We start from the raw sequence: 27,782 nt of genomic DNA on the forward strand, positions 1-27,782 counted from the left end.
GCAGTTGGGGGTGTTATTTGCAGTATGCCATATAAACAGTACAGGCAATGGGTACAAAATCTAACTTAAAGAAAAAAGACAACCACCACACATGCAAACAAGCTTCTTTTTAATGCACAAATCTCTACAACTCCAAAGCACATTTCAGTAATAATATGTAATACATGCATACTGAGGGACTTCCAGTGCTTTATAATTTGCTTTCTTTTGCCGATCCAGGAGAGGTGGTGGGAAATATAGGGAAGACCAAAATAAACACAACCCAAAGCTTGTTGAGATTTGTATTTACAGTAAGTAAAAGCTCAAAGTCCATTTTGATATTCACCACATTTTCTTCTCTTTTTTTGGGATAATTCAAGATTGCAAAACCCTCAAAACTGGAGATGCCGTCGTGAAGGGTTTCTTTCTTTTCTCCTTTCATATTGAGCTGGTAAAAATCCAGTGGTTACCACAGAGAAAAATACAAAGACAGATGCCTTCCCTGCTCTGTGTGAAAGTCTGCAGAGAGCGAGCGGTAAGGGAGAGAAGGAGAAAGAGTCTTTCTGCTAAATTCAACAGGCTGGTATGAAAGCACAGTGATTAAACACAGAGTGAGTGAGCCGTTTTCAGACCAGCCACTTCACGAGCGGAAGCAGAGCACGATATTTCAACTACTCAACTGGACACCACTGATTGGATTGGTCTCGACTCCTGAATACATTCGCATTCATTTGCAATTTTTTTTCTTTTTTTTTTAAAACTACAGACAGAAATTCACACGTCACTGGTCAACATTTTCTTTACATCCAAATACGATTCCAGGTTTTTAAAGGGAGAAAAAAAAAAACCTATTTGGCAAGACTGCTTTAAAAGAAAGGAAACATCTCTGGCACATCAGAACAATATGCAGTATTTTAAAGGAATAACCTCACCATGTTCATCGAAACAGCAGAGCTTGATCACTTGGAGTTTGGTCAGCTTCACCTTCACGTCCCTGCAGATCCCTGAGAACTGGTCACAGAGCAACAACGCGTGGTCGCCCTCGTGTGGTCAAAGAGGACTTCACAGTCACGTCAATCAAGTCATCAAATAAAACAGCGATTACAAACTAACAACTAGTAGATACTGTATCGTACAATTCGGCAACTTCAGTTTGATTTAATAACACATTTACATGATTCTGCGACTGGTATTCTTACAAAAATTCATAACATATTATAAGAAAATAAATATTCCAATACATTAGTGCAACGCACTAGTCCTCTCAGCGATCGCCGCCATGATTGAAAACACACTGTCCTGCTTCACGTCCACACACTGAAAAGCTAAAAAGGAACAACATCACTACCGTCAGGAGTTTACGATGCCGTGAGCCAGAAAAAAAACAACGAGAAAGTTCAGAGTGCAGATGATGTCACAATTAGTAACCACAGCTTGAAGCTTATATTTCACTTGCATAACACAACTCCACTCAGCAGCTCCAGGCAGGACATCGACACAAGGCATACAGTGGAAGGTCCCGTCCCAAAACAACAGAAAAGACAGCAGCTTCAATAAAGAGTTTCCTTTAGTGTGGCACTTCGAGACCAAACGCTCTTTTATCTGCCAGGCAGCCCTGATCCAGGCTGAGCACGGCCTCCGCACAGTAACACCTTCGGTCGAGAGGCTCCCTTCACCCCACCTCTGTACTTCCAGGTCTAAATGACAATGTGAAGGGAAGCAGAGGGGGAAGCTGTGCTGATCCAAATGGAGCTGAGCCAGCGCTCCTTAAATTCCTCCCGTTTCTTTGTTTTTCGTTTTGGCAGAAACTGATGGGAGGTGGCGGGACGGGCAAACTGGGTAATGACACTGAATCACGAGGCCTGGGATGGGTTTTTTTTTTTCTTCTTTACCCACCCAAGTCTCAAAGCTCCGTGGTCTCCCAGCTCACCTCCCGCGGAACCTGGCGTCATTTAGTCCCCGTGTGGATGACGGTAACAGTGGAGGGTCGTGGCCTGGGCGGCTCGGCCGCCGCTGGTGGCTCCTCTCGAGTGGGAGAGGGGGCATCTGAGTCCTGATGGTACGCTTTAGCAGCACATGGCAGAGGATCTATAGGGTGACCTGTGGGAGAAAAAGATTTCCTTCAGCAATGAATCACATGCCATTAACTCTAAGATAAAGAAAGTTGCCAACAAATAATAATGAGCACGACCACGACTGCTTGCTAGATCTCCTATAACAATTGAACCCTGTAGTTGTAAGTTAAACGAATAAATATTAAAATATTGTAAATACTGGATTATTTAGTCATCTATACATGTTAATCATAACCCACAGTGCAGCTGATTTTTGCGTAAACAGCCCTTGAAAAACAGATCTACAGATGCTTCAGAGAAACAGTGTTTGTGAGCCTCTCTGTACGCCAATAAGAACCCATCATTTTATTCAGCTTCTGCCTTTTTATGGCTACTTAAGTCTTTATTTCATCCTGGATCACATAAATGGTAAAAACATTGATAACACTTTCATGTTGTGCATTACAGCAGAGTGATTCAACTGACAGCGTTCCTGCTGGTTATTTTTCTTAGCTTTTAATTAAAAAAATAAAATCCTCACATTTGAGAAGCCGCATTGATTTTTTTCCCCCTTTATCAAAGATGTGTTTTTGTAAAAGTGGATAATTTTTATAATAACGTGCAAAAGTCTTAAGACATTCTGCATTTCTCTATATTTTTCTAGTTGCACCTCAACCAGAAACTTTTGGTAGCCATTGGCAAGCTTGTGGTACAAGCTGGCTGGATGCTGAACCACTCTTCTTTGCACAATTGGTGGAGATCATTTAAATGGGTTCGTTTCCTTAGTCCACAAATTTTCAATATGATTGAGGTTGAGGATTCAGGAAAGCCATTCTAGAAGGTAAACATTAGCTGTCTTTATGCATTGCTACACTAGTTTTGATGCGTGTTTAGGCTCATTGTCCTGTTGGAACACCCAGTTGTGTCTAAGTTTCAAATAACTAGCTGGTGATTTGAGGTGAAGTTGAAGAATTTGGAGGAACCATACTGTTGTACCTCTAATTACTGATGACCATTTGAACCAAAAATTTTACATTTGGATTAATCTGACCTGTTGCCACTGATTTTCAGTCCAGTACTTGTAAAATGTGGAATACATCAGCCTTTTCTGTCCATTTCCCTTCCTTAGATATGGTTTCTTAACAGTCACTCTTCTACTGAGACCATTTCTGATGCTTCAGCGAGCACTGGGCTGATCAACCGAAGTTCCTGTGTCCGGTCTTTGGTGGATTTTTTTTTTCAGTTTCTTAAGAACGTGCCTTTCAGACTGAGTAAAGAGTCCAAATAAAAACCCTGAAAGGCTTTCAGAAAGCCTGGAGAGCTAATGCTCAAGACCACTTTCAAAATCACTCCTTGTTAGGAAAACAGAAAGAAATGAGGGGTGGTGGCTCAAGACTTTTGCACAGTGCCTTAAGCACTGACATCAAACTAAATTCAACAAAAAAATTTAATTAGGACCACATTTCACATGTTAAACTCCATTTAGACTGTTTAATTTGAAAAAACTCACAGCTCGAGAGCTTGTTAAACAGTTGTCATTTAGCTTAATGAAGTGGCAGGAGAGTGAAAAGGCTGCGCTGAGCGTGGCGCTAAAACTGAGACGTGGTTGTGTGCGAAATGTCACTCACAGTCCTTCAGGGAGAGCGGGGCGCAGTCCACAGACTGGCTCTTGGCTGGACCTCGGCTCTGAGAGCTGGACACGGAGCTGGAGCTGGAGATGCTGCTGCCAAAGCTGGTGCCCAGCTGCAGGCGTCTCATGTGACGGATCACAGCGGTGGCGTTAAAGGCTTGCTGTGAAGAGATGTTGTAAACAGACAAGAGTAATCAAGACAGATTTCTGAAGAAAGACAAACGACTCCATGACTTTTTTCCCCCCTAAAAAGAGAAAATATTAGAATATCGTGTTTTTTTCTTTTGTGATATTGAACAGCTGAGAAAAACGAAGTCTCACCCTCCATTTGCTTTTGGCAAAGTTTTTCCTCATCTGTCGACTCACTGACTCGTGTATGTTCTTACACAGAGCAGTGTCTCCAGCAATCCTGAAAACAAAACAAAAAAACAGATCAAATATAAAAGACAATACACACAAACCAAAACAGCATTACCCAGAGGACTTATATTTGTATGTGTAAAATCCTCATGCTGTTTTCCAATTTGCTGCCGTGATTTTTTTTCCATTCAGCAAAAACGTCTTTGATTGATGGGGCGATGTTTCAGCAGGCGCTCGCACACTGTATCACGTTCTGCCTCATTCATCACAATATCTCAGCACGAAATATCGTCAATGAAAGTCATTTCTCTCCGTTACGACACCTGTTACCGGTGTCACAAGCCACATATTTATATCAGAGGGACCACCTGCCCGAAACCCCGAAAATATGCATCGCTGGCTAAAGGACTTATTGGCCACCTCAGCTGGAGACAGCAGCCCACGCCATTTTTCTCATTAAGCTCTGATGCGGGCCTGGGAAGACATCCCAATTGTTCATTAGAGTCCACATTCTTCGAGGATCCTTCACGACACCAGCCACTAATTGGCAGCCATTTATTCAGCAGATTTCTCTCCGAGGGCCAGCGATGCCGAGCAGAGGTGGACTCGCGGCTCGAAGCCATGGTGACAGATGACAGTGGGAGGACGAGCACTCCGTGATAAATGCGTAAGCCCGGCAATCTGCGTAACACTGCTGTGTAATCACACCGAGATGTGTGGTTCCCTGTGATTGTCTGGATGGGACGCAGTGTGGCGATGGTCAGTTTCTCACCAGGGGTGCTGAAGGGCCTGATCGCAAGTAAATCTCTTCTCTGGATCCTTCTCCATTAGGCAGCTGATGAAGTCTTTGGCTGAGGAGGGAATTAAAAAACAAAAAATCAAAAGTTCATCCAGATGAGAAAAAAAAACTATATCATTCAGTAACAGGCTCCAACTCCTCCTGCGACCCTGAACTGGATAAGCGAATTTATATGATATTAATACAATTCTAGACAAAATAGATAAAGAGAAACCAAAACTACACAATAAATTCAGAGTTGAAGTCTCCAATTAAGTATTATTATTAGTCGACAACCATTAGAGTATTAATAGCGAATGGGTCCCAAGCCTGCATTCTTTCTAATGCCCAGCAGGTGGCAGTGAAAAGAAGTCTAAATATATGGAGGTCTATAGGAAAAATGAACTTCTGTCTCACTTGGTTTATGACCTCAGTAAACTACCCTCATCAGTCTATGGTCTCATTCAGTAGTTTTAAGTCTTACTGAACTCAACGTGATGTTCATTTAGTAAATAATGACCCACATTAGAGTCAAAAGAGATGATGAGGCAAAGTATGCTTTAAGCCGGGCCGGCATGAACATGCAGTATCTTTAGGTTTCTTAGTGATTTCTGCCCTTTGCTCAGCAGCCTCATATTTTTTCCTCATGATTTAAGCCCTCATTAAACGCTTTCCTAATGAGTCTCTTGTCTCAATCCCTACTTTCATGCCGTCCATAGAGACTGATCATTTATGTCCCATTTAGAGTAAAATAAAGTAAACAATAACAAGCAGGGTATTCTTTATTATCTGGCTACCCTGTGGCTAACATGCTGCTACCATACGAGTGTGCAGCAATGTGGGTGTCTCTGTCAGATCCACATATTGCTTGTTCAGAGATAAGATGCACTAAGGCATGCAAGGGAAGCATTTCCAAAATGATGTGCCGTGGCCCCCTGGAGAGCTGTGAAGTTACTGCAAGGTGGCTGCAAGAAGTCACTTAATGACAAAAAGCTTTTAATTTGTTTTATACGTCTTCTCTATAGAGGAAGTAAAGCTTCTACAAATTTACAATGTACGTGTACAAAGCAAAGTGTCTGTAGATTAAAGTGAATCAATGAAAACACAAAGATGGAAATCCTTCATAGTCTCACAGTTTGGGAATGGGCCCATGAAAGTACAGTTCTTAGAGTAGATTCCTTTTTGTTCTAAGGCTGTCGCTAGCATCCCAGCTGATTTCACAAATACACCTTGGCAAGGAAACTAGCCAGCTTGTGCTAACATTAGCTAACAAGCTCAACACACCTTTCAAATTATCATTACACCAAGTTTCAACAGACAAAAATATCAAAACTGAAAACTCTGGACTTCAAAACACAACACAGAACCTAAAGGTGGCCAATTTTGATATATACACTTAGTGGCCACCTTCTTAGGTATCTGGTTGGACGCTCTTTTGCCTTCAGAATTGCTTTAAGTCTTTGCAGCACAGATTCATCAAGGTGCTGGAGACATCTCTCAGAGATTTTGATTCATATTGACATGATAGCATTACACAGCTGCTCCAGATTGGTCAGCTGTACATCTATGATGTGAATCTATTCCACTGCACCCCAAACGTCCTCTGCTGCACTGATATACAGTGACTGTGAAGACCATTTGAGTACAGTGAACTCACTGTACTGTGCTTTGAGGGAAGGAAACAGCAACTGAAATAACCCGTTGTTACAACCAAGGTGCGCACAAGAGCATCTCTGAACTGAGCATCTTGTAGCAGATGAGCTACAGCAGCTGAAGACCACAGCAGTCAGCTAAGAACAGGAAACTGAGGCCACTGTGTGATGCTATCATTTCTTCTATTTAGTGACACAGTTAAAATTTTTGGATTTGGCTAATCATGGTCTAGTTATTTCTTCTACATAAAATTTCTAAGTAAAGTACAGGATTCATGAAATAGAAATGTTACCATATTTCCCTCCAACACAAAGACCGACAGCTAAAACTCACCAGAGTCAGATATGTCGTCCCAATACGGCGCGTCAAACTCATAGTCTGCCTTGAGGATCTGCTCAAACAGCTTCGAATCGTTCTCATCGTAGAAAGGAGGATAACCACAAAGCCTGAAAAGATGAAGAGGGTGCGATTACACAACGACGGCCAGTGTGAAAGCCATCATCAAACTTTAACCCAAATCTAAAAGGATTTGCTGTGGTCCAATCTCATTTACAAGCAGTTTGATTTTTCGCATAGCACGCAACAAGAGGCGCCTCCGAGGGATTATGGCGAGCACATGAATGCAGAGAGAGAACAGTCAGAGGCACAGACGGTGCATTCAAATTACACATGTGCAACATGATTGGGAATTTTTGCATTATTATTATTATTACTAAACTTTTTTCTACAGCAAACATCAGGCAGAAACTTATTTTGTTAACATCAGAAACACTTAATGACCTTAAAATTCGCTGCACTTAAGAAAAAGATCATTACACCAGGGATCGACGCCACTTTGCATAATTAGGTTGGCGGCTTTGTGTAACACTTTCTACTGAAAGCCTTCCAGGCTCTGAATTATAGGAAGAGCAGCTGTTTAGACTGCTTTTATGTACTGCACTTTATTACTTTTCTTAAGATATGAAATCCTAATTGTAACCAATTGCACTTGTTTTATAATTTTACATACACAAGGTCAAGAAATGGCACCAATAGTCAGCCTGCAACCACTTCAGAGATCCGGGCAGTACAGAGGTGATTCCTAATAACTTAGTTGAATCGCTTAACCACTTTTCATCTTTGTCCAATTTTTGATCTGCTTAAAAATACCGGCTTCCTAGCATTTAGCTCGTAGCATTACTGCGCACAGTACATCCTAATAGATCAGCTGACTGCATGACTAGAGAGACCGCCGTTTATCTTTAATTTTCAATCTTATTATCTATTTCATTGTGTTTGCTCACTAATATATCTCCCTTTCTTAATCAGGACACTTTGAGCAAAGAGATTTTTAATCTCACTGAGGTTTTCCGCTCAGTTTCTGATCTGAATAAAGAGTTTCTGTTTAAATGGGGGCCTATTATGCTTATTTACAGCTCAAAGCTTCTTCTTTTTTTTAAATTTAGGGGCTTCACTAGAGGGGCTTTGTTTGCAAAAATCCCTACAGATTTTATGCTGGCAGTAAATAATCATTTTTAGCCATTTTGTTCCATTCACTCCTATTTGTCAAGGAATCTCCCATGAGCACACTTTAGGGGAGATGCAGCTGGTTTTGGTGTTGTGGTCCATAAATAGGCTCTGTCTACTTGCTGGGTATCCCATGACTGTTGCAGATTTCCTTACATAGAAATGATAAATAAATAAATTTAAAAAAGTAGGCAGTAGAAAAACAACAAAGCTGTGAATCACAAGCTGATTCACTTTCTCATACTTTTACCTCTTTATTTGGAAGTTTGACCGTGTGTATAATAGGACAGAAACAAAGGAAAAGCATGCTGCCCTGTATGTGAACTAAGGCAGAATTTTAAAATGATTACTCACAGAATATAAGCGATGACCCCAATAGACCAGCAGTCCACAGCTTTACTGTAAGGCTTCTGCGCTAAAACTTCAGGAGCTGCAATGATAAAACGTTCTTTTTTTAAAAAACATCATATATATTTATGCAGTAAAGCAATGCTAGCAGTTTTCTGCATGCACGACGCCACAGAGGCTGGAGGACAATGTGAATATTTGGTGGAGTGCCTGAAGCAGATGGCTAAGGTTAACCTGCAGCTACTGGCAGATTAAATTAGGTCACGTTCAGCCAGCGAGACCATCTAATTGTCTCTGAGTAAGTTTTCAGCAAAGCCAGGGCGTCAGAGGGCATCCTCACCGACGTATCCTGGCGTCCCACAGGCGGTGGCCATCACGCCACCTGTTCCCTCCATCTTTGACAGGCCAAAGTCACTGATCATGATCTTTGAATCGTCGTGAGGACTGAAATACAGCAAGTTCTCAGGCTGAAAACATAAAAGAAGAGAAAAGCTAAAACATATGCATTTGCATGTCTGTCTGCGTTTAGTTAGAAGTCATGCATGTGTGTGCTGGCAGCAGCTGTGGCAGTTCTCTGTCTACATTTTGCTACGAAAGACATTACTTAAGCTATTTTTAACAACTTTTTACACAGTCTCTAATTGGATTAAATCATAAAGCCGCAACATTTTACATCTAAAAGGTCAAGTCTGGACACACATGGATGTAAACGTTAACTTGAGTGGTTGGTGGAAGGCAGCCACCAGATGATAATCAGATTCTTCTGATTAGACTGATGTTAGTCACCGAGACATTAAGATGTCAGGCAAAATGTGACATCCAGGAAGCTCTGACGGTTTTTCAGAAAAGGAAAATCCCTGACATTTAACCTTTGCGGGTCATGAGTACTGAGTATAATAGCACTCGCACAGGGTGAACAGCGGGGATTTCCTCCTTACAGGGTGACTGAAGAGGTTTCCTGGTTAAGCACTAAAAGTGCAGTCAGCTCATCAACAACAACAAAAAAAGAAGTTTGACTATGAATATCAAATACCGCAGTACCTTTAGATCTCTGTGTACTATGCCCATGGAGTGCAAATAGTTGACTGCGTCCAAAACTTGCCGAATGAGCCGACTGGCATCCATCTCTGTGTAGAAGCCCTTTTCTACAATGCGGTCAAACAGCTCGCCTCCAGACACCCTGTCAGTCCACGCACACAACAGCAGAGGGAAAGGTTACATAAAACTGTATTTGCAGTGCTTTACAAAAAGCAGGCGTAAGGCAAAGAAAGATTAAACGCATTACTGTTTTTCATTTTATGTATCACTGTTTGCTCTTTCTAATTTGATATTTCATTTTAACACCACAAATTCTTGCCTGCTTGCATTTTCCCCTTGAAGCTGCTACACGCCTTACATGCAGCAGTGAATGAAAGGGCCCTTGCACAGGAAAAGTGTGGGCTTCTTTACTTATTTGTACCTGCACTCAGCCTGCAAGAAAATCTCCAAACCAACACTCCGGATCGCTCAAACAGCCTTCCTGTTGAAGTTCACCCTCAGGGATTTCCTCTAAATCTCTACTGAAGCTCCTTGCATGCATTGCTATAGTTTAGTCACTTCTTGTATAATCCAATTTATGCCTGCAGTTTAAATTTGTTTAGCCTTTAGTCACTTCCCAATGTACTAGTTTTTTTATTTGATTAAAATAAACAACTTATAAAAACACAACAACCTGTAAGAAGGAAGGAAAGGAAGCTAAAATTAGGTGTCTTCTTGTTTGCTTCATCTGTATGAAATGATCTAATTTGAGGCTATGAAATATTGCTAAAGCTAAATACCTTCTTTTTTAATTCCATCTATGACGACTCATTATGCAGCAGTCGTTTATTATTGTTTGAAACTGATGAACCAGCTATTCTCAATGACTTTAAACTGCAGCTACAAAAGGCAAAACTCCCACCAAAAACACTGACTCATATTAAGTTAAGAATATGTGCTTTCATATAGTGCTACCAATAAGATTTACGTAAGTGAGACTTCGGAAACACTAACCACCTTTGAGAGATACAAAGAGGCCGGGTAATGGATGGCTAAATTGCTGGTGCATCACTCACAAATGCTGTGAAATTATCCGGGGAGGGGAAAAGGTGTCAGAAATCATGAAGACGTGCAGTTTGCAGGAAAACGGCATAATGGCAAAGAAGAATTTCTGCAGAGTGCCTTTTATTCCACAACTTCACTCCACAGACAGCTATGCATGTGCTCCTCATTGTTGCTATAAGGATAAATTGATCATCTTTCTTGTAGACAATTGGATAAGAAGACTGATACCATCCTCTCATCTGTCCCCTAAAAGTGATTCTTAGCTGCACAGTGAGCTTAAACAGCTGTGGAAACAGCCGTACTCGACAATAAACACGATAAATCTTATCAAGTAATTCATTCATGACAACAACGTGGAAAAATGGGAAAAAAAGTGCAGCTTAAAGGTCTGAGAAGGCAGAAGTGCCTTAAACCTGCAATTTTTTTAAGGAGGCTAGCAGTTAGCGACTTCTTTGGTTAGAAGTCTGCATAAAAGTCTATGAGAAAATAAGCTTACTGTTCATTTGATCAACAGCCCCAGTAAACCTTTTCCTGGTGAGTCTGGAGTCTCAGTTGCTAGTCTCACATGTTGTAGCAGGCTGTGCTACAATGTAAACATGAGTTATCCCTTGTTTGTTATACCCTCAGAAGCTACTGCAAAAATGCCCGAAACTTCACTTGAGGCTGGATCCAAAAGTCAAGTCAGTGGGCCCAGTTTTGGTGAATAAAACAGTAATAGCTTATCAGTCCACTACTTAGCATTTGTTAGCAAGTATCTCCTGCTGTGAGATGCACCCACCAAACCTGCTTCCCTTACATCAGCGGTGTCCAACTCCAGGCCTCAAGGGCTGGTGTCCTGCAGGTTTTAGAGGTGTCCTTAATCCAACACAGCTTATTTAAATGGCTAAATTACCTCCTCAACATGTCCTGAAGTTCTCCAGAGGCCTGTTAATGCAATAATCATTTGAGTCAGGTGTGCTGACCCAGGTTGATATCTAAAGCCTGCAGGACACTGGTCCTTGAGGCCTGGAGTTGGAGACCCTTGCCTTACATGATACCGCTGCCCTCTCATTCAAATATCGTATCGTTTAGCTCCAAAATAAATAAATCAATAGCACGCAAGTATCCCATATGGCAATGCTGATGTTACAAAACAGTGACTATGTCCACCTTTTATATACAGTCTATAGCCACCATCCAATTTCAAAAACACTAATATGGCAACAAGGTCGATCCTCAGCACAAGGTCTGAAAAAGGCACTTCACTGACCAGCAGATCAGCTGTCACTGTGGTTACGTCCATCTTTTATATACAGCCTGTGGATCTATGCACATCTATCACATTATCTGTGATATTTTTTTTTTCTTAAAAATAAAATTCAGTAGTGTCCATTATAAGCATGTAGCTCCTTGTAAAATCTTTGTAAAAGCTCATGCTTTTTTTTTTTTTACCTCTAAAGTTAAGCCAAGCTAGCTGTTCCCAAGTGTTTATAGGACTTTATGCCAAGCCAAGATAACTCGTGGGCTCAGCTTCATGTTTACTGAACATATAAGGGAATGTCAAGAATATACTGATTATTATCTCTGCAAGAAACACAAATGTGACCTAAAGGACTGCATAGAAACATACTTGTTAGTTGTTTTTTTTAAAATTGCACTACTCTTACAAAAATGGACTCCTGTCTCTTTAAAGCATTGCTGCATTTCCTTCAGCATAGATGTCTCAAGGATATTAAAGACACTTACTCAAGCAAAAAAACAAAGCAACAAAAAACCACATTATCAAAATGACAAGCCAAATGGGAAGCAAAGAGCTGACCTAAACAAAGTGGTGGCTTGATGTACTTACAGCTGCATTATGAGGTACAGGTGGTTTGAGCTCTCATAGATGTCCTCCAGAGCCACTATATTCTCATGCTTTATCCTGCAGAGGGAGAAAAGAAAATTCACTTTGCTTGCTGTCAGCTTCTGTTCATTTCAGCACAGGCTACGAATGAGGTCTAATTAGACTTTTCTTTGGTTAAAATGATGCCCTGTCGACTGAAAGCCCTTTTTGCTTTCCATTATAGAATGTGTGCACGTCCACAGTTACGAAAAATGAACCTAGTGTAATGTATTGTTCATACAGGGTGGGGGAAATAAAAAAAAAACCTTTTGTAAATGGCAGCGAGTGTGGGGATTCTTAGATGACACAGAGCGATGAGTCATGAACGGCAACCCCTGTTAGCGGGAGCACCTGAAGAAAATAACACAGATGCTGGGAGAGCCTGTGTCCAGGTAACCAAGATAGGAAAAAAAAAAAAAGTGTGCAAAGGCAAGGTGATACACAGATGACAGAGCATCTTCAGAAGGGCCAGTGTGGGGGTGGAAAAAGAAGAGGCGGGGAGAGTCTCAAAGGACCAAACAATCTTCACAACTTCTCTCCTTTTCAAAGTCCAGAATGAAAATGAGGTTTCGGTTTGAGGCCTGTTAGACTAACACAGACGAGTAAAGGGTAAGAGGACGGGAAGGAAAATGGATGCGTAACCATGACAGGGAGGGGGGAAAAAAAGAGAGGAAGTCAAAGGATAGCAACTGTAACCAGGCACTCACTTCAAGAGTGAGTGATAACTGAGCTTCTTGCTGCAATTACCCATCAGGCCCTGGAGGAGGATGGAGTGTCACCTGGTGTCAGAGCAATCCTATCATACCCTGTAGGTGTGTGGGTGTGTGTCTATGTGTGTACACGCAAAATAAATCGATAGATGGGATTAGGTGAGGAAGTCACTTAAGCCCGACAATGACTGTTAAATAAACTGAGACTAAATAAACCAGCTCAGGGTTGCAGAGAGAGAGAAACAAGTTTCCCCAGAGGATGACACAAACCTAGCTAAACAACCCTGCAGCTGGGTCAACAAAGTTCCTCGAAAGGCCACTTGAGTCTCGCTTCATCATTCAGTGAAGTTAAAATACCAAACTTTAAATCAGAGATAAACATGGCACAGTAAAAACAATTTCACAGAGATTCTGCCAGGCTTCACTGACTTGGAGTTCAGCAATGTTCGCTTGAGATAAAAGGGTTTTTGTTTATTAAGGGCACCATCTGTCAAATATTTTTGTGTGTGTGGATTGTAAGCATAGACTGTATATAAAAGATGGCCACAGTCATGATGAAATTACCCACTGGTGACTGCTTAACATTTTATGAACACCATCTTGGTGTTTTGAAACTTGATGGCATTAGCGTGAGGCGGCTCTAGCTGAGATTTTTATGGGGACAGAGCAAGTTCGTAGAGGGCCGTGAAGACCTGGTTTGGTGGCCCCTACTGTTCATTCAGCTGAATTCTATTATTATGCTTACACTAATCAATACAGTTTGGTAATAATGAAAAACTTAAACATCCATCTCCTGATAAGTTACTGCCGTGCAAGTTTAATTTAATTATTTGGTTAACAGTAGCAATGTGCAGCAATCATGGTAACAAGCATAACTGAGCTGATGGGCCTGTGCAGCTCCAGCTTCTACAGCTACTTTTAAACCGCTGAAAATTGCAAAACAAATGAAATGTGTTGAGAACGTCGTGCGCTCACAGTCAGCTGTTCTAGTGTGTGGTGAGCTCATTAATTCACTTCTGCACCTAAACAACATCTCTCTCCTGTTCGCCCCCTGCTTTGCCTCTGCAATCTAGAAGATATTTTTGCACTTTTATGACTGCTACATTTCTTTATGAGTGCACTGAGCGTGTATGGTTGTAATTATGTTTAGCATGTCTGAATGGAAGTGCATTTTTCAGCTTTGTGGAATAACAAAGTGTCTTGAGTCAAATGTCCACCCTGTCATAGCTAGCTGTTCGTCCTCTGTATACGCTCTGCTCCCAACCCTGAACCCAAGTCTGCTGTCTGTGGTCCAGTTCTGGTGCATGAAATTCTACTTTATGAGTCAGGTTCTTTTCCAGATTAGCAAGTCTCTGTATCTGTGCAATGTGCAGTCTTCTCACGAGCTTGGAAGCATTAGCTGATAACTAGGGCACCCCATCATCCAAATATGGTCACTTCTGGCACTTTTACATGCAGCCTATGTGAGGTACCTACTTCCTTAGGACGGCAATTTCATTTTCAATGCTCGTCTCCTTCCCCTTGAGCGCTTTTTTCGGGATACACTTGATTGCAACCATCTTCCCCGTGGCCTTCTCCCGAGCCATCACCACTTCAGAAAACGCACCGCTGGAAGAAAGCAAGACAGAAAAAGAGAAAGAGTCCTGCTTTATATGCGCTCAGACAATATTGACACATCATCAGTGAGTAGATAGGGGGCACTCAGAGGCACACAGGCCAGAGTACACAAACAGCATATTGGGAATATTTACTGAGAACTGGCCAAGTCCCCGACTATGGCCAGCAGCCTTCTGTGCTGGCGTACGCTTGACGCTTGCGTGCAGCCAAAAGCACAGCAAACACTTTTAAAACCTCGAAAAAAAACACCCATTTAGGATGGCAGATAGAGTATCTTCCTCTGCCATCTGCTTCCATACGTGAGCGCCTTTAAAAACAAATACCAAATTAGGGGAATATTTGCTCAAGCAATCTGTATCTGTTGCCATGATACCACATAGATAATAAAGCTTGCTGAGCAGGAAGCGTGGTGACTTTTTTTCCTTGTTTTCATTGCACACCTTCAGGATGGTTCGATGTCAAGCTCTTAAAGATTTACTGGGTCACGTGAGCTGGGCTTATTATGATCTAAAAGGCAGATTATTGATTAGCACACAGTCTTACAACTCTGATGTCTTTTATTAGGATTAAAGGATAACACAGAGGAATTATTATTCAAAACGGTGGTGCTATAATATATCATGTAATTATTATAATAAGATTGCTTATGACAAAATTACTGAGGTTCTTTTACTCAAGTTGCAAAATCAACCATCATATTTAAGCCCAAAATAGTTTGAAATATTTATGTTACTTCCTGTGTGTTCCTTTTACATCTGAAGGAGCAGACATTAGGGCTTCCTCTTGCAAGTATATCTATATTATTCACTTTTCCGGTTTCTACGTGCTTTTACATGTTGTTCTTATTGTAATGTTAGAGTATTGGTCAGTTCTCGGTTGGTGAGAACGGGTCTCCACCACAAGATTCTGGCAGCAGATCCAGAGCACAGTAAAGACCACAGACACCAGCTGCAATTCAAGATAAAGGAACTGGAGTCTGTGCAACCTGCAGGATGAGCTCCTTCCTGGAGAGGCATCTGAATGACAAATGACTACTACTAAAGTACCACGGCCAGTAGGGCTGTGCCACATCATGTTATCTGCAACAATACCAAGTTTAGCAACAAAATCCATCTACATGCAGGCAATAACGAAACAAGCCCAGGCATGTCTGAGATGGAGAGTCCATGTCCGCCTGACAACAGTTTAGTTCTTCAAGTACTAAATTGTTGTCACAGCTGCTGAAAAACCTCCAACAAAATATGTTTCAAAATATGCAAGAAAACAGTTCCAGCTAAAGATGGAAACAAAAAATGCTTCACAGAAAGAAAAATATCCACACCATTTATTACAACCAGGCTACCGAGGAGGAGCTGCTACAGCTGGTGGCGCGTCACCCCAGGAAATAAATGTTTCTCTCGAGGATCACTGGATCACTAACGCTTAATTTAGACTTCTGCAGGAACGTGATGATCTACAGTGTTCCTAAACCCAGTGCGACTAACATCAAAAGGTTCCATTATGTTTTCATAGTGTAATCACCACCTCCCAACAGGCTGTAAACTCAGTGCCACTGGCTGCAGTAAGTCCCACCATGGCCATCAAATCCCCTAATCCCCCATCCCTCCCTCTTACAGAGGGGGGAGGGTCAGTCATTATCGTGGTACACAAACAGAGGCCTGTATGGGCAAACGCACACTACTTGGTTGCAAAGCCATGCTCCAGGTGTGATGAGGTGGAGTGCACTCACCGCAAACAGAACGGTGAAGGCTGGAAGCGTGCGCCCTTCTGACTTGACCTCATTCTGACATATGATGTGGGACCATATGCAAATTCAAGGGCTTGTGCAGGTGAATGAGTTGGTGCACTACTTGCTGGCCTGTTACAGCACTATCTTCCCACCACAGCTGCTGCTGCCATTAAGGCAATGGGCGTCATTCTTATTCAGCACACGCCACCAATTTCCACAGCTGTACGGACATTCGAAGTGCAAAATTCCTCCACCATCAGCACGCGTCGCCTGACAAGCAACTCTCGAGCGTGGTTTTTCAGAGCATGTGTTCTGCTTTCTGCAGCAAAGGAAACACAATGAAGAAAACCACAGGAAGCCTGTGAACTCACTGAGAGAGCATGGTTAAGGGTGTATAACACGGTTTCGGTCCCCCTTGCTCACTAGACTGACAGGCAGCAACATCACTTCCTGTGAATGACAACTTACAATGTCAATGCATGAAGCATGACAAACTGTGCTGCAAGCTCTGACTCAATTAATTCTATTAGTTCATAATTCACAGGAAATAATACATGTGATCTCTGCTAGAAGCATGCATATGGCAATGCTGCTGCCCACACACTGCATGTGCACATGCATACACATGGATGCAGTTATGCAAGAATTAAAATGATCAGACAAAAACTAAGTTTGCTAAGTAAAAAACTATTAAAGCAAAAGTGATGAATATTTTCAAGCTCCATGTTTCAGATTTGAGAATTGACCTACTCCAATCTAGCAAGTGGAATTAGTTTAGTATTTTATACGCTGCATAATTAACTGAGGAGTGACAATAATCATTAGCGAAAGTGCAACTTAACTAAACAGCCATTTGGGAGCAGCACTAAGTGATGAGAGAAAGAGTCATCGAAATTGGGCCCTTTATTGAAGCTTATCTCAATCTATTACGCACAATGAAAATGACTGTATGCCTGCAAACTGTTCCTGACCCAGTGTCAAAGACTGCACAATCAAGTCAGCACACTGACTCACTTGGCTGAATAATGTCTGAATTTTAAGTTCCTCCCAGAGCCACAGAGCTCCCCGTTTCGCCGCTCTTGGATGACAGAATAAGCTGTGTGTGACAGTCTGCAGTCACACAACACCACCATGTGCAGATATCCAACTCAAACTGGCTGACTAATGCGAAATGTGGGCTGCTCTCTGTATGAAACCAGAGGCTGATGCTGCAGATGCAAAGCGAGCCTCCTATCTCTCATCTAGAAGGAAAAATAAATAAATTCTAGGCCACGACCTCAGCTGGTTGTTCTTGGCGATTATAAAAATGCAGGGCAATTTTGACGGAGGAAGTACTTTCATGGAGGAGGTGGCGGGCTTTGACAACCGAGCCTTGCTTACTGATATTCACAGACGGTGCCTGCATTGTGTTACTGCGGGGTAATCACACTGATTCATCTTGTGTAAGATGCATTAGAGCGGGCAGTTACGCAACATATGGGATGGAAGAGTCGGAAGTCGATAATCCAGGTAGGGTAATACCTAAAGTCACTCCTGAAAAGTGAGGCGACACCTTTAAATCAGACACAGAAGCAATGATGAAACCTGAGTCGAGTTCGAAATCAGTTCAGGGAAACCTTATGGGCTCCCTCATTAAGACTGGAAACCAAAATCTAAAGTCAGGCTTGTAGGATACAACATTTTCTCACAGAAGGCTAAACTGCTACGATGGTGGCTTAATTTTTACAGATTTTCAGCCACAATCCCTCAAAATCTGCTATCATCACTGTGCAGTTACACAAAAGACTATTTTTAATCAGGCTTCACACAATCATCTGCTCAGCTGGGTATTTTGCTCCTCAGTCTGAATGTTTTAAACTATAGTGACTAGAAAATTGTGAAAAGGACACAGCCTTCCACTTCCTGCTTTAGACACCATTCCTCTCATTATCAAACCCCAAAATCGGACAAAACTTTGGCCTCTGCAAGGATTGGCTGAAGAAAAAAGAAAATCCAGGCAAAAGTCAAATCACCCAGTTGTGGCCCAATGAGTACCAGAGGCTCAATTATGCAAATCATGCAAATAACCATACTTTTATTGTCTATGTGGAACACATAAAGTAGTGCCATTCAGCCATAAATGAAACCATAGAAAGTCTGGTGATTACGCTTCTCCACAAAGATGAGTCAGGCTTTGAGCACACAAACTTTCACAGGACCTGAAAATGCATTACAGAGAATGAACACACTATACAAGAATTTCTAAAGCCTAAATTGTTCATCAGTCCACAATAAGGCAAAGTGTCCACAATGGAAATTCAGGAGTGTTACTCCTCTCCCTAGGAGTGGGTGTCCTGCAAAGCTCACACCAAGAGAACAGCGTGTAATCTTGAACGAGGTGATAAAGAACCCGAAGTAACAGCTAAGCACCTGCAAAAATCTCTACAACTTGTTAAAAATCCCATTATTAGGGGGAAAAATAAAATTCTGAATAGAAATGATGTTAATGGAAGGACATGAATGTTCCACCAAACTTCTGGGCTGTTCTGCAGGCGAGGTGAGTTACAAGCTGAATGTGGCACACTATGTTTGAAGCATAGTTGAGGGAACAATGAAAAAGCAAGAAATTTTAGAGGAAAGTGTGATGTGAGGAGAAGTTGGCAGATGCAAATATGACAAAAATGACCTGACGCAAACCACTGAACGGTCAAAAGAAAAAGACAAAGATTCAACATCATTGCCCTGATGTTAACCAATATGGGATGCTGTGGCATGACCTGAAATAAGAGAAATTTTGATGATATCTGACTGTTGTCCAAGTCTCGTCAGCAGCTGTAGGACTCATCTAATGGAGGTTGGTGCTACTAATGGAGCGTAAGCTGCATCTGTGAGCTTGCAAAATATATCCAGTCCCTTTAAAACTTCAAACTTCTGGGACTGATCTGGTCAGTTAAGCAGAGGGGGTTGTTAATCAGTTTCAGCTGCTTTGGTGTTATTAGGTAGTTCAGCTCCACCCAGATGGCATATCAATATGTTCCATTGCCAGAAGGTCTGCTGTGTCTCTCAGCACAGTCTCAAGAGCATGCAGGAGATTCCAGGAGAGGTAGTTACTCAAGGAGAGCTGAAAAGGGCCGAAGGTGCTTAACCCATCACCAGGAACGGTATTTGCTCCGTTATGGAAAGAGAAACTGGATCAGTACTGCCAGAGAACTACAAAATGACCTCCAGCAGGCCACTGATGTCAGAAACAGAGTTCATGAGGGTTGTCTGAAGGCCGACGTCCACCACTGTGGAACCCAACTGGCATTTACCATAGATTACCACAACTGGCAGGTCGACCTGTGAATAAACTAGAAATTAACAGTTTTTCAACAAAAATGAATCTGGCCGAATCAACTGACAGAAGAGTTTGCCACTTACTGAATGAAGAGATTTAGCACTTTAGTAATAGAAAAGAAATGCAAATATTGTCTGTAGTAGAGTAGGCTGAATATTTTAATGTTGGGTTCTGGTTTAAGAAATGCCAGTTTGCAGAAAAATAAATCAAACATTCCCTGCAGGAGGGGGATTCCTCTCCAACCAGCCAAAAATGGCTTTCTGCCTGTTAAACGAACTCGACTAATACATCCAGTGAAATCCAGCAGCTGTTAAGGTCCCTACAACTGGAGCTGGGAGCCATTATTCTAATACCCTGTGGACCTCAGGCTACTTTCCAGTAATGTGCAATTTGAGGTCACTGGACTGATGATGAAAAAGAGAGCGATGGTCAGTTTACAGGCTGTTAAGAGCTACTGGTGCCCACAAAGAGCTGAAAAAAAAGGTTTCTGCCAAATATTTCCCAAGAGCACAAGATAATCTTGTCTGAAACCACAGATCAGTCTGTCAGATAGCAGCTGAATTATTTTAATAAGTGCAATTACATTTCCTGTGCTCTGATACAGGGCAGCTTTGTATCCTTCCAACTCTCCGAGTACACTGGATAACACAACATGGCTGTGCAGGAATTCACTGCGGTCAGAGGTGCCACGGATGCAAATGGAAATGTCAGTCAGTGTAGATGGAGAACAGCAGTGATGGTGGGAAGTGGTAAACAGTCTTCTTCAGGCAGAGCAACCAAGGTCCTCTATCATCCTAGTTGCCTAGCTTCCACTTTCACGGTATTCATGCAGCTTTCAAGGACCCAACTTGTTTCAGAGAATTATCAATGCACAGAGGCAACAACAGTCACTTCAAAACCAACAAGTAGGGCTCTGTGAGAGGCCAGCTCAGTTTAATATTGGTGTTTATTCATGAATGTCAAACTTAGAGAAAAAAAAAAGATAATTTTCCTAAACTGGAAGCTAAGTGAGGACTGCACTGCAATTTCAGAATGTGGGATGTAGAACACATCACAAAACACTCAAAGCAGATGTAGTTAGAAAGCATTTTGGACTGCATTTGAGCCACAAAATGTAGGGAAATAAATAATGTTTTAGAAGATTTGCTTTAGTGAAGTACAGGTGTGCAGTGCTCTATGCAGTCCTGTGAAAGTGCTAGGCACACCATTACTGCTTCCACGGGAACTGATAGGGTAAGTAGCAGCCAAGAGCTGATAATCAAATACACTTGATTAACTGATCATCAGCAAGCGGGAGAACCTCTATAAAAGGAGAAGTTCTGGCAGTTTGCTGATCTGGAGCAGTAAGGTGTGCATTAACACAATCCAAAGTCTTCCCAGGAGTGGACGTCCCAGCAAATTCACCCAAAAATCAGACCATGCAATGCTCAAAAAACTGCAAAAAAGCCAAATATCTGCAGGTCTCAGTTAGCATGTAAAATGTTAAAGTTTATGACAATATGATTACAAAAAGACAGAACAAGTCTGGCTTGACAGGACAAAGCTTCTTCTCTCAGAAGAAAATGGTAACACAAGTTAGCTTTTCAAAGTTACATGTGAACCAATCACTTCTGCAACAACGTCCTTTGGACAGATGAGACCAAACAGGAGATCTTTGCTCATAATGAAGATCAAAGCAAAGCATATCAGCACAAACACCTCATATGAACTGTCAAACACGGTGGTGGAGGGGTGATGATTTGGGTTTCTTTTACAAACACAGGACCAGAGGCATGTACGACAAAGCAGAATGATATCTTATCCAGGTAACTTTGTGGTTACCGGGGAACAATCATTTCTTACTAGGGTGCATCCCCCATAGTAACTTATTCTGCAAACCTAGCCTGCTCAAGGAGTTGAAAATCAACAGGTATGAAATCACCGACTATTGACCAATCAATTCTCTGGAAATCAGCATCACTAATCAGCAGCAAGATCGATTTTTATTAGTGTCTAAAGTTTTTGTAATTTCCCAAATGAGCATCAGTAATAAATACAGATTCTTAGATGCTGTTTTCTTCCTTGACTTTTTCAACTTTTTTTTTTTTACCAATAGGCTGTAAACAGTCTTGCTATTCAATATGCATTAATAGATGAATCAAGGCACCTATTTGTTCCTTTGGACTTTATATCAATCACAGGTAGACTAAGCCTACATTTGAATTCTGTTTTTGTATTTATTCTTTACATGCCATTAGAACATTAAACATCATTGGGGCTTTCGATGAAAGAATAAAAACTAATGGTCCAACGAGATTATAATCCATCAGATTCTCCCACAGTTGGCAAACAGAATAAATTTTATTAATATAAAAGTTCTTTTCCACTCTTACTGACCAAAACATTTAAACATGCGCACACACACACACACACACACACACACACACACACACACACACACACACACACACACACACACACACACACACACACACACACACACACACACACACACACACACACACACAAGAAATAAATGTGATTGGTTAGATGATGCCAGCACCACCCACTTTGCTTGTATCTAGATCAGGACAACCAGGGTTAACATAGTCCATGATAACACTGGCTTCACACAAAGCTGGTTAAGGTAAGTGGATCCAGGTAACTGGAAAAATACCCTCTGCATGTCGGGTTTTCCTTCATAGTACCTGGACACGTTGCAGTCACCGAGTTAACCATGAACTCATCTGCATCCTAAAGTACTGTAAAGTGAAATGTGAAGCCATGTTTTCAAAGCTTGACTGAAAAACTGCTGAAAACAAAAAGAATCAAGGTGGTGCAATGGTCCAGTCAAAGCCCATTGAAATGCAGTGACAGGACATTAAGAGAGCTGTGCATAAATAAATGCCAACAAACCTCAATGAACTGAAGCAGACAAGGGGGACAAAACTCCAAAATTCCTGCACAATGATCTGAGAAGCTGATGACACCCCACGGAAAACAATTACTAAACATGCAAGCTCTAAGGAGCCTGAAAAGAAAGTGACTGGACTAATTTAAATTTCTTGAAGACATAATCTTTTATCCAAGAGACTTTTTCCAGTTCTAAAACCAAACGCTGGAGAGTCCCAGGTATTTAAACCTTATCGGGGTTTAAGAACCTGCTCCTTAGACCACCTGGATGACTGAGAACCTACAGGTTTACTAAACATGCAGTTTTTATATCCCATTGACCTCCGACAGTTATGGTTCACCCCTATTCATTTAGAAAGGGGTCCTCAAATAACTCCTAATAAGCATCACCAAAATGGCTTGCTTTAAAAGAACGGGTTCATTCTCAAGTCTCTCATAAAGTCGGGAGGAAGCTGCTGACCAAAACAGAACAATTAAACTGGGGTTAATATTAAGCCTCTGTTCATCAAGTGGACACAAACGCAACTCAACCTGAAGAGAAATGTGGCCGGTGTGTTAACAGTAAGTTCAAAACTTTAAGCTTTAAAGATAATAAACTATGTAACAGACACATTATGTATACCAAACTCATCTGTGGCATTAAATACAATCCAATTATCGGGTTGCTGAAGTGTCTCACCTCACTGCATCTTACATAAGACTCACTTATACAAGAAATCTTGCATAATGGACTTAAAATGTTTACACAATGGGGAAAATAGTGTGCTGACAGTCAGACTCTAGTATGTTAGTAATATCTCAGTCAAATACTTCAAAATCTCACAACTCTTCGCCCACTGAGATGTCTGAAGCTGCACTCGGGTAACATCAGCTTACTTAACTTGCTCCAACAGGCTATCAAGCAGCTTAGGGGCCTAAAATTAGGCCAAAGTCGAGCAGAGCTGAAGTGATGAGGACTACCTTTCAGTGGTGAAGATCTCATTAAATCAACAACAACAAAAGAGCTGGGAGAGAAGAGCGGCCAAGACCATTATAGTGTCACGGCCACAAGCTTCCTGTTCTAAAAGTCCTATCAGTATCTGATCAGCCGCTCTGGCCTCCAGCTACTGTTCGGATCTCGTCTCTTTGTTCTCGTCTTGTTCGCACCGATGTGAACTTTCTTTGCAAGAGGGCATCCAAGCATCTCAGAAACAATGCGGGCAGTCGTTGCAAAGAAACATTCACCTCCTTTATCTCAGGAGGTGTGATCATTGCGGTGTGCGTTTGAGAACGATAACACATTCAGAACGTTTCGAAGAATAAAGGTGACAAGGTTAAGATTCACTCTAAGCATGAAATGTGTGATTAAAGATCAGTAAAATTAACTTTAACAGGCAGAATAGCCATTAGTCCAATGTTACTATGCATCAGGTTCTTAGGTTTATCCATTGTAACATAAGAAGGAAACACTTGTGAAAAGCACATCAGAACAAGAGCACAGTAATTTTTTTAATGAGCTTTCCATGTTTTCTTTGGCAGCAGGACACTTCCAGAGGGATGATCCCTCTCGGACAGCGATTTGGAAGCCCGACAACTGAACCAACAGTTGAAAGGTGGAGCAAGAGGAGGAAGAGGAAGACAATCTGCCCCTCCTTCGACCAGCAGCACTTCCTCTTCCATTTTAATCCCCAACCAAAGCTGCGAGCTCGCTGGGCTTTTGTGCCCCAGGTGGCCTGTTGTGAACCCGGGAGTGCAACAACAAGCCACTCCCTGATTAAGACGCGTAGGAACAAGTAAAAATGGCCCTCACTCGAATTCAGCCAGCCAGGCAGGAGGAGTACACGCTGTACGGTGTGTGCCATTACAACCGAGTGCTGACGAACCAGCCCCGCAGATGTGTGCTGGGTCGTGGGCGGAGGGTTGTGTGTTCCTCCAACCTGGCCATTGTGTGGACAGTAAGTCTCAGTGATGATGATGATGATGATTCACTGGTCTTATTCAGAGGCTCTTCACACACAAACGAAAGCCTTAGGGGGGGGGTGAAAAAAAAGAAAAATCAGAATTGCCTCTAGGTAGGAATGTCTGACTGTTTAGTCCAGCAGCTGAAGTGTTGAGTGCGCTTTATGAATCACCAATCTCAGAGAATTTTATGATGCTGCTAGAAAAAAACAAAACAAAACAAAGCACAGCAGATCTGCAGTCACGCTGAACAGCTCAAGAGTTTCCCCAAAATGAGAGGATGATGATAGGATACAGACTAATCAAAGTTTACACAAGGGGACGATGCTCCGAAGAACAAGCCACATAACCATAGTGACCAGAGACCTGTCTTTTTGTTTTTTTACTGTGCAGCTTGACACCAGTTTCAGCTAAATTAAAGAAAACAAACACGTTTCCTTGGGGAGACTCCATCCCTCAGCATCTCATAACAACATAAACACCACCACAATGACTACTTCTCAGGAAAGAGGGGGGGGGGGGGGGGTAAAGCAGAGCAGCTAGAACCGCACTCTGTTAAATGTGTGATAGCACCTAGCAGTCTATCACAAGGCTGCTTGGATCGTGTGAGCACGACCTGCTCTGGCTGTCTCCTGTCGCTCATTCACTCGGGCTCTTCTGTCTGTGCTGCATGACTTATTCAAAGAAGAAAAAGGCATGAAGTCAGGCAGCACTAACAGCAGACCAAAATAAACTGTGGAATTCGCCTGCTCTGTGGTCCAAGGGCAAGGGACTAAGTTCAGCCAAAGATGAGGGGAGTGGGGGAGTGGAGGGTGGGGAGGGGAGGTTTCCCTAAAAACAAGTCCACACAAACCAGAGCACAACAGTTTACTGTACAAACATGAATCTGCCACAGTGACACAGATCCATAAAACCCCAGACGTGATCTTTCTCAGCTTAAATACGTCCCTCTGTTTGGAGAAGAGAGTCAAGAGGCCGACAGAACAAGGCACAACACCCACTAAAGTCCTCACAGATGGCCCCCTTAATTTGGGGGAGCTGATTTCATCATCATCATCATCATCATGTAATGTAAAAGAGGCCCCTGCTGTCTTTGTCACAGTTGTGCCGATAAATAAATGTCAGCCTTAACAAAGCTCTGGATACACGCGTCAGTCCTGGGGAAAAACATAAAAGCAGAAACATGCCGCAGTAGTTTCTGAATGAACCGTGACATAGCGAGGGGGGGCATCACGCGAGTCTGACTTCACACATGATTAAGATCCCCTTCTCCACACACACACACACACACACACACACACACACACACTGAACAATAAACTCATCAGGCTCCAGGTCTGTGTTTAAAACGCCTCTTTCAGCGGGCTGTAAGTTTCTGCCTGCGCCTGTCACCGTCAACCAGTTAATTCAGCACACATTCAACAGCTGTCAGTCAGCGCTCATTTCCGCCAAAACCGCTACACTGTGGCATTGTTGTCTTGACACCAATTTGCACAAGTGGACACAAAGTTGTTGGTTTTCTGTTGTTGTTTTTATCCGTCGCCCGCAAAGCCTGCGTGTATCGCGTTACTCACGTCCCAAGGACTTCCTTGAAGTCAAAGATTTTCTTGATGTCATCGACATGCTTTTTCCAAGATCCATCGCTGGACTCGCCGTTTTCTTTCGCCATTTCGCGCAGGGGTGGGGGGAGGAGAAGAAGAAGAGAGAGAGAGACAGAGAGAAAGAGGCTGCCGGAGGATCACCAGTCGTCTCACCCAACCCAGGAAAAAAAAAAGAAAAGAAAAGTAATGCACTTCTCTATTTCGCCAAGGGCTTCCTGGCTTTCTGTCAGCACAGTCTATCTTGCCTCCTGAGCCCTTGCATGCAGTCAGGCAAACCCAAAGGGGGTGTGGGGGGAGGTATGTCCTACTCCGAGAGGTTATTTCACTAATCTGTTTGACGTAGCGGATCCCAAGCCTGAGCTTCCCCAGTGCTCAGATCACTGTGACGGGGGAAACACAGGCTCTCCCCCTCCTCCTACCCCGGGCGGGATTCAGTCAGTGTTCATGCGGCGATGCTTTGAGCAGAGGACGGGCTACTTGCAGGAGAATGACACTTGGCAGTCGCATCCGAGCTGCTGTGCCATCGAGTCACACCGACCGCCCTGTGGTTGTTATAGCAATAGGAGGAGTGGGAGGTTGCTACTCCCGCCTATCTATCTGACAGCGCAGGCAGCGATTTAAGTGTTCGCATTGCAGCAAATCACCGGCCCGCTGGAAAGTCCTGGAGTCATCGGTGTCAGCGTCCGTCTGTAGATTGTCACAGTTAACACAAGTCTGTGTTTCTGCGTGTGGGTGTTGCACATGTGCGTTGGATTTAGAGGCAGGTGCGTAGCTAGGAGCAATAAGGGTTCATGAGCAGCAGGGGATCCTTGTTTCCACCCCCACCCCCATTTCGATTTTCTGCAGTTTTTATTTTATTTTATTTTATTTTTTGTCTTAACTTTTTTAAAAACCTAAACTCTTTTATAATGTCCATTGTCGGTGTCTCTACTGAAAGTAATTTACAACTTTTTTTGTATTCTTAATTGTCGAGGAAAGGTTGAAATAGTCGTCTGCGAGCAGAACTGCACCATGAAAAGATAAATATTTATGCTGTTTCCAAGTACAATAGCAGTCCAATCAGATCGTCTTTTACAAAGCAGGAAATGTCCTTTCTGTGTGGACTTTGCATGTTCTCCCTGTGTTTGTGTGAGTATTCCAGCTTCTTCCCAAAGTCCAAAGACATGCATTTAGTGGAGTTATGTTAATTAATGATTCTAAATTACCCATAGCTGTGGATGTGAGTGTGAAAGGCTGCCTGTCTCTCTGTGTTGGCCCCGTGACAAGCTGGTGACCTGTCCAAGGTGTACCCTGCCTCTTGTCTTATGGTCACTGGGATAGGCTCCAAACAGCCACAAGACCTTTTTAAACCATTTAACTTTTATCTGTAAATTCTATTACAGGTGTTGCCTATTTGCCCCCGACATAAGCTTTATAACCTGCAATGCAATGGGCTCAGGGTCTGGATTAGTTGGCTCAGAAGGATAAGAATTAAACTCCAGAGCAAGAGGTCAGGAGTTTGAGAAGTGTCTCCTTCTTTGGGCCAGTATGATTTGTGTTTACGAATCAACAATTTTACAAACAGAAAAGTAGTAGTTAATTAGGACTGAGCTAAGACCAAAATAACAAACACCTCGACAACAGAGCTAGCCTAACCAAAAGCTTAATCCCCCCCAATCTTCCAAAACAAAAGGCATCTCAGCTCTACTTACTCCTTCAACCATGCACACAATTATAATTGATGTT

At 42.3% G+C, this 27,782-nt stretch overlaps 1 protein-coding gene across 1 annotated transcript; it reads right to left on the reverse strand.

Annotated features, from left to right (window-relative positions):
- Window positions 1-92: 92 nt before the first annotated feature.
- Window positions 93-26,781, reverse strand: camk1db (calcium/calmodulin-dependent protein kinase 1Db). Its single transcript, XM_084933821.1, has 11 exons — window positions 26,031-26,781; window positions 14,441-14,572; window positions 12,219-12,293; window positions 9,350-9,488; window positions 8,649-8,775; window positions 8,315-8,390; window positions 6,788-6,900; window positions 4,796-4,874; window positions 3,985-4,072; window positions 3,662-3,824; window positions 93-2,079 (listed from the first exon to the last, which is right to left on the reverse strand). The coding sequence occupies exons 1-11, from the start codon at window positions 26,123-26,125 to the stop codon at window positions 1,928-1,930; spliced, it is 1,239 nt and encodes a 412-aa protein (XP_084789947.1). The 5' UTR covers window positions 26,126-26,781; the 3' UTR covers window positions 93-1,927.
- Between the last annotated feature and the right edge of the window lie 1,001 nt (window positions 26,782-27,782).

The sequence above is a fragment of the Perissodus microlepis genome, chromosome 7 (assembly GCF_051167445.1).
Source record: "Perissodus microlepis isolate ML-2025 ecotype Zambia chromosome 7, ASM5116744v1, whole genome shotgun sequence".
In the NCBI taxonomy this organism is placed as follows: domain Eukaryota; kingdom Metazoa; phylum Chordata; class Actinopteri; order Cichliformes; family Cichlidae; genus Perissodus; species Perissodus microlepis.